The 8,158-nt window shown below is 43.7% G+C and overlaps 1 protein-coding gene across 2 annotated transcripts; it reads right to left on the reverse strand.

The window, feature by feature from the left end:
- Positions 1 to 252: 252 nt before the first annotated feature.
- On the reverse strand, positions 253 to 7,816 carry LOC135484435 (uncharacterized). Of its 2 annotated transcripts, none has more exons than XM_064765893.1 (3): positions 7,470 to 7,816; positions 4,860 to 5,038; positions 253 to 4,302 (listed from the first exon to the last, which is right to left on the reverse strand). In XM_064765893.1, the coding sequence occupies exon 3, from the start codon at positions 2,743 to 2,745 to the stop codon at positions 1,039 to 1,041; it is 1,707 nt and encodes a 568-aa protein (XP_064621963.1). In that variant the 5' UTR covers positions 2,746 to 4,302; positions 4,860 to 5,038; positions 7,470 to 7,816; the 3' UTR covers positions 253 to 1,038. Both variants share the same exon structure in this region, with proteins under 2 accessions (XP_064621963.1, XP_064621964.1).
- Between the last annotated feature and the right edge of the window lie 342 nt (positions 7,817 to 8,158).

Consider the following 8,158-nt stretch of genomic DNA (forward strand, 5'->3'; position numbering starts at 1 on the left):
ACTGCGAATGGAGGGAATTTTGGTTCAAGGTAGATTAAGTTTATACCGTTATCCGTTGGGGGCCACATTCAAATTTAGGGATAACGGCGACCGTTCACTGTGGTCTACCTTAGAGCAATGATATACAGGTGGCGTTGGGAGTTCCTCTTTCACACTTTCACGAAAGTTGATGGCAAATAACACCGATATTTGTGTACGTGTACAATAAATGTACACAAACAGTGTTAACAAAAACCTTAAAATTTCGCCCTCCATTGCGTTCTTTGGCCATGGGTGGCCTATTCAGGACTGAATGTATAAAAAATATGATTAATTTGATGATAAGCGTATAACTTCACGATAACCAGTGTTCGAATAGTTTCAAAACAGATACAGCTGGAGAAGTGAAAGATGGCGAACGCTAGTCATTCTGATGCGAACAGGGCTACCAAATGCCAATTTGGGTTTCTAACTGCATGTGTCAATATCAGCAAAATGTATCTTCAATGTAACACTCCAGCTCTTATAATGTATGCACAATTTCATGTCAATCGTGAAACACCCCAAATACCGCAAACTGGCGGGAAGGTGAGTAAAACATTAGTCGTACATGAAGTAGCAGAATTCCGCGGTGTACATTCGAACACATATTTCAGAGGAAATGTGTTGCTGACAAGAGGAAATAGACAGTGTCGCCAACTATATCTGAGAACCATGCAATCATTTTATGTCCTTAGTACTCTCAGCCCTTCAAATACACTATCAATGCACATTTCAATTTTCAATTTTTGAGCAAAGGGGCTAGGCCTCCTGTTAGCTGATGCCTATGATGCTAAACGTCATTAGGATTAGTCTATATTTCACAGTTTTGCGGCATGGACCTACATATACGTACTGTGTCCGTGGTTGTGGTTCATATTCTCACATGACACAAATATCGTTCAATACAGTGCTCTTAGCTTTGGTAATGTTTAATGAAGTGTTCATTAATTTCCTTCTCGACATCCAGCATTCTCAACAGATTATGTACATACCGTGCGCATACACTGGTGACGATTTCTAAGGATTCTCACGTAATCGTTCTACCTCAGTCATGTAAGCTAGTTTCTCTGCTGTGGACCAGTTTGCGTACACAGACTGAAGCGCTGTCCTAAGATGGCGAACGGTGGAATGTCGCTCCTGAAGCCGTTTCTCCGTGTTTGAAGGCGCCCCTCTGTTATGAGATGGTTTGCCTAATCTTTGATCAATGCGCTTTTTTGAGGATGTCAGAGCAGTGTGTGTCAGTGGAGACGGTGCACGCTCGTTCTGTAATCTCGTGATATTTTCCAATGATTTCGATCTCAGTCGGATCAGCTCTGGAGTCGGGGCTGTGAGATATTTGGTCCCTGGCGTCAATGAGTGACGGCGCTCGCTTCTCAAGGCCCGCGACTCAGAGTCTGGTGTATCACAGGAATCTAAAGTACATGCGGAGCTATTTCTAACCAGCATTGCTGGCATCTTAAAATCGTTTTTTTCTTCAGCCAGAGACTGCCTCGGACCTGACATTGTCAGTGTGCGCGACCTCTGCGTTTTTAATTCTGTACATTGAAATTGAACCCCGCCGTTGGAAAACGCATGGAGGTTGTCCTTGATTGAGGGAGGAGACTCGATAGACGTCTTTTCCAATATACAACCGACAGATCGCCTTCGTTTGTTTGCGATGGGCAAATCAAGGCCTAAAGAAGCCGATGTGGTCCTCGCACACGTTATTGAATTGATGGAGAATCTCCTCATCTCTTGAACTGGGGAACAAGAATCAAACTCATTACAACCAGTGGACCTGCGCCGAATTCGTTTCTCGGGTACCTCCAGCTTCTTGAGACACCGTTCCTTCTCCTCCCGGAGGTCGGTAAGCTTGGATATAACGGCACCAATATCCACAGTGGAGTTGCGCTGAATACGCTTCTTCATCGAGTGCGAGATCATTTGAGTCGAATCAGACCCCGAGTTTCGTTCGCTGCTACCCAAATCCTGAGAAGAATTTCGCGAATAGCTACTTATCTCGTTAGAATCTCGCCTGCTACTAGCACAAGAATCTGAACTCCGTCTGGAGCCAAATGGCGAGGTGTTAGAAGAGCAACTTGCACTGCTATCACACGAACTATTCCTTGTAGTTCTCAGTTCGTTGATGTTTATTCCCTCGGCAGAACGGTGACGTAAGAGAAATGATCGGGAAGTCGGTTTGGTGACCACCTGGCCTACTACTGAAGGATGGATGGATGCGACTCGCCTGATGGGCGGGGGAGACATCATGCCCATGTAGTCCCCTTTTGCTCTCACTCTCAACAGAGCTAAGTCGTGAGGGATCGTTTCAATGAGTGCTTCTGTCCGGTCAGGACTACTATGGTCAGTCAAGCGGTGAGGAATGGTCTCAAGGACAGTTTCAGTTCGGTCGGGGCTACTGTAGTCACTCAGTGTTATCATCAGCTGCGGTGGACATGTGTCGGCACGCTTAAGAACCTTACCAGTCTTTCTACAAATGTTACGTTGGGTGTAGTCTTGCCTGGTTTCGTCTGTTTGTTCGTCTGAAGACGACTCATCCGTCTCTTCAACAATGCTTTGCTGTACCGCATTGAAAGCATGCGAATGGCCTTTACCGAGGTTGGTGGTGAAACGATGGCCCGTCTCCTCCGCTAGTAGCAGCAGTTCATCATCCCCTAGGGTTTGCCCAGCGATATCTCGCCTCTCTGCTCTTGACTCCGGAATAGAGGACATGCTGAAGTGCATGATACCTCGGTTGGTTGCTAAGATCTACTGTCACTGACCACAGTTATTTCAAATCATACAAGGGTATGCTGACAAGCGGCTGGTTCCGATGTTTAGCCTAACAAAAATCCAATGGTAAATCGACTAAACACAACACGTTAATTAGTTCCTTTGGCGGTTTCATTATTAATCACAGTTATAAAGATGGTAACTTCTCGAATAAGCAATATCACTGGAAGACGAATTCCTCTATGATAACGTTGTTGGTGACTCGTCGATCTCTCCTCAATGAAAAGGTGACGCCGGCAACGATGATCGTAAGCTAGATAGCAGCAACGTGTTCAAAGCGCAAAATATCACTTATCATAGTGTAGTAAGTACCGCAACTTATTGCCGAAACATCCCGGTACCAGTAGCCTAGAAATCCAAATGCCTTAAGGTACCACTCGAAACAGTCAACCCGTACTAAACAGCGATAGTTCCTAGAATATCTCACTGTTGATGACGAGTTGAAGTGTGATGCACTCTCATAACACATGTTACATGTATGTACATCTAATAACAACAAGACTGGAAAGAGGTTATAACACTTTCAGATTGGCAATGTTACTCTCTGGCGTGTGAAAAACACAGTCCAAACGATATAATGCATATACATGTATATGAAAGTCTGGGTGGACCTTTTTGTGGTCCTTTCTGCCATGTGTTCGTTTCCATAAACGGATCGGAGAGCCACGAAGGTTCTTTGTTGACAGTTCTAAAGGTGTTTGGTAAAATTCAGTCCTACGGTGGTAAAAGATGTAAAAACTACACACTGATTTAAGAACAGCAATAGTTTGTGTGTTATTTCTGACCCGTCCATTATAGAGGGACCCGGGTTACAGCCGACCACAAACAAAAACAGTTACATAGTGGTTGTTGCCATTTTAATGCTCCTCAAGCGCTAGTTACTGTACAATTTTCCTCACCGCTTCAGGCCAAATTTGAATCATTAAATCGGCTCCATTCAATGGTTATCTCCAACTGACTGGTTGTTGCTTGATTTCTGTCACAGAACACAAAGATCAAATAGTTCAACTAGTTTAGTTGTGCTTAATAAGAAAAATATTGTAGCATTCGACGGACAAGTGAAACTACACACTATATAGAATATCGAACTTTGTTAACATGTTCCAGCCTTGTTCTCCTCCTAAAACCTTTAAATCCTTGGTGTCCTTCGAAATCGTTTACCCAGTCAAACCAACCCCTCCTGTATATTTTATGTCACAGCAAAAATAAGCACAAGAAAACGAAAGCGTAACAAGCTGAGGAAAGCGATAGAAACGCTGACATTGCGGGTGACGGTTCGGTTGGTTTCGGAGTGGTCGGTTCGGCGAAGCTTAATCTATCCACATTGCAGGCGTCCTTGTCGCAGCACTTGGCGATGGCATCATATGTCTCTCCCATCAGTGTTACGGACTGCACGGTGCCTGGTCGGTCGCAGAGGACGTGGATATCACTCGTGTACTTCGGGTTTGTTGGCACACAATCCCGCACGATTATTCTCACATTTTTGGTGGCGTTTTTGGCAATGTATTCCTGGGGAAAAGAGAAGAGAACCTGGTTATCACTCAGAAAGATGGACTCAAACCGCCCATAAAATTGCACTATAGACATGTGCTAGGGGCCAAAGTGGTGGTCTCCAACTGGTAACTTACATGTACAGTCAGGGGATTGGGCCTGGTCCGTCCTATTGACTTCCTGATGTCTGAATATTCCTCGTACAAGCATGAAAAGTGCCGACGGATGCTCTGCGGTGTGGAAGAGGCACCAATCGAGGACTTGTGAAATTTTATCTGACCAACCTCACTTAGTCACTCCCTGTTCATGATAGTCGGTATGTGTGTATGTTATGAGGTATATGTACATTTTATATGTCGTTTTCTCCATATCTAGTACTGTGCTGGTGTGGAATGCTTCTTGCCTGTAAATCGCTTTTTAGGCACGAATCTATTGACTTCAAATGCTAGTTTACAATCCTGAAGATATACATGTACACTCGAATATCTCTACAAAAGGTAGGAACCTCTTAAAGAAAGAAATGTTCATTGGTCAGTGATGCTGAACCTGAACATCAAAATATATACGTTACGTACGGTGCACTGATACCTTGGTTCCGTGTTGGCTGGCTTAAAACAAGTGGTTATCATACTTTTGTTGTTAATGGGGTAATCACAATATTTGGAGGACGCTGTACCACCCGTACCCTGGGAAAGGACGTAATTGCTATTGTTTTCGTTGTGGTTACATGTGTAGCACTGCATGGCACCAACACCTGTAATGGTAAAAAACGTGAATGAGCATCGAATTTACACAAGGATAATCGCAGAGACGCAGTATCACCAGTGCCCCGAACCTCCCTGCGCATGACCGGAACTATTCGCTGCTTCTCGAAAGAATGACGTTGTTGTATTGTACGCGCCGGTCACCGATCCAAAGGTTGACCGCGCTCAACGTTGCTTAACTTCCACTCTGGGGCCAACGCGCCAACCACTGGGCCATAAAGGAATTCCCTCATGGCCGGCGGGTTAAGCCATGGGGGGTACTATACATCATTCCCCCCTTCGGACAGAGATGGATCGTCCGCGATCCTACTTAGCGCTTCATGCGTCTCAGTACCGAACTACAAATCCAGAGCTCGCACCACGTGGGAAGGTCTGCCAGATGTATTGTACGCGCCGGTCACCGATCCGAAGGTTGACCGCGCTCGACGTTGCTTAACTTCCACTCTGGGGCCAACGCGCCAACCACTGGGCCATAAAGAAATTCCCTCATGGCCGGCGGGTTAAGCCGTGCCATATACCTGGGGGTACTATACAGTTGTCGTGCTGTGTATGGTCTCGTGGTGGTTACACGACTACACGAGTGGCATCACAGTCATGACGGTGTGCTCCCCAAACCATCATGGCATGCATTGAATAGGTTTCGTTAAATGGAAATTTTCATCACTTTCTTCTGTTATAAAACCCACTGTGATGACTGTGGTCTTTGAACGGTGAAATTATAGAGTATACCTGCATCCCTGCATCACCATGAGTAGAACATTGTCAATATCTAAAGGCAATTTTAATTGGTTTGCATTGCACTCAATCAAGAAACCAAGACCTCTATGTTGCTAAGATAGACCGCTTTCGGGAATTATGAAACTATGTGGTATCTAAGCTACGTGCAATCAATCTTGATTACCGCCTACCACGCAGAAAAGTCTATTGTCGCTAGCTATAATGGTTAAAGTTTGAATAAAGATGCCAGATCGATGTCAGGTGAGGAAGGTACCAGGACCTTTGCAGTGCTATTTAGACTTGGTTATCGGCTGTCAATACGCTCATAATTGTTGGAGATAATGTGAATTGATTTAAAACACCTTCTTCATTTCAGATGAGATTTAAAATGAAAAAATCTTTCAAAATTATTATGCCAAACTGAATTCAATAAATAAGAAGTATCGCCACTTAATAGCACGTAATTATGAGATTTGTTATTGATCATTCTGGGCTGCAATTTATATTCAGCGCTTAACTGTTGTCACATATGAATTATAAAAGAGTTTAGCTCCATTGTTGGGAAATTGGTTTCCAATAAACATCGCTAAATTGAAATAGATGGAAATATTAAGCTCCAATAAATATTTGATATTTGTACTTGTGTACTGCGTACATTTATACACCACGCGACGGGTTGCGAAAACACCCTTACTGACGAGAGACGGCCTGCTATACATGACTTGACGTGAAAAATTAATGTTGAGATGTGCATTTAAGGGTAACCTACATGTAAGCTGACCGTGGCACAATCTAACTGCATCAATAAATATAATCAGACTCGTACATGCAATTCCACAAACTAAGTGCGCCTATTTCCGATACGAATTTTTCGGGCAATTTGTTTGAAAGGACGTCACTTATTGATAAACGGAATGCATTTTACGTTACGGACCAATAACGACCACGTTGCCATCACATGAAATGAATAACAGAACAGTCCTGGTCACGCCTCCGTCTGAGTTAGCAGAAATGGCTGAAGTCACCCCTGGGCTGTCACAATGATTAGTTTGTCGTGTGTGCGAGAGAGTGCGCTAAAGACAATACATTCATAAGTATACACAACAGTTGGTATAATGTTCGTGTACATATTCAGATGTATCAACAATCCACTCTGAAAAGACACGGTAAACTGCTGCGGTGCCTGTGTAGTGGGCAAATTTTCGTCTCCTGCAATGAGACCGCGAACGACCGAGATACTTTAGTCGCAAATTACATGAACATGTAGCGTGATCATGAGGCACGCAAGTCGTAGCGACGAAAATTGCTCGTTTGCGGGGGCGCTTAACATTCCTTGGCCGGGATTTATAATACGTGAAAATAATCAAATTTTTAATCTGATGCGAAGAAATTGGTAATTTTACCTCTTTTAGTTCAAGTATGGTGCGTTGATCAACGGGTAGGCCTATGATTGACCAACGATAGAGTCGCAATAATGTAGCGGCATTTCAAACACTCATCGATATATAGACTAACATCACACAAAGTGTGCGATATTATGATTTTCACCTAGTTATTTAACACCAAATTGACAGAGCGGATTTGGAAATCATTTGTGAATCATCAAGGACATGTTCCGATGTGCGCTTTTTGCGCGACTGCGCTTTTTGCGCGATCGACTGGTCAATTGTTGCTTACAAATCGGAACACAGCACGAACACTCACCAGTTGTGCCAGAAAAGCATATCAAGAGTTCCACCAACAACGCCAACTTGACAATGTCCAACATCACCCTGTTGTCAAAGAATTCCCACATTGTAGTCCCAATTTGCATTTAAACATCTAAGTCACAGATCACAATGAACCTCAGGTCAATAAAACTTATTTTTGTCTTTAGTTCCATCCGTAGATTAACTTTGACATAGTTATCTCCAAAGTGCCTTCAATTTATAACTCTGTTCCAAGTTGTTCAGATCTGTCCCAAGTCCAGTTCTCCTGATCAACCAGATAGACCAAATAATACGTTCGCAACTCACGGCGACGATAACCGCAGCCTCTCCCAGGTATCGTGATGACGGCGACAGAAACAACTAAACCATGAAGACTCGATTTTAACGCAAGCAACGTGTCATGGACGAAATCACGTGACTTGACGCCATCACGGAACATCTCCCTCGTCCCCAGGATAAAGCTATACCATTCGTTTGCAGCAAACTTAATGATTTCCTGATGGGGATTAAATGTCAACAAGCGGTATCGATACAGAGCTGCAGCTCTTGTTGGTTTAATTAACTGACCGTTTCCAATGCCGTCAGTCAATTCGGTTAGCAACAAGGATGGCTAAATAAACCTTTTACTAGGCGACACTAAAATGTTTATGTATTTTATCGAGGATTTTACCAATTGCCGATTAC

This window comes from Lineus longissimus, chromosome 3, assembly GCF_910592395.1.
Source record: "Lineus longissimus chromosome 3, tnLinLong1.2, whole genome shotgun sequence".
Classification (NCBI taxonomy): Eukaryota; Metazoa; Nemertea; class Pilidiophora; order Heteronemertea; family Lineidae; genus Lineus; species Lineus longissimus.

Excerpts from the sequence above, each read along its gene's own strand:
- LOC135484435 (XM_064765893.1), bottom strand. The coding sequence starts at position 2,745 with ATGCACTTCAGCATGTCCTCTATTCCGGAGTCAAGAGCAGAGAGGCGA.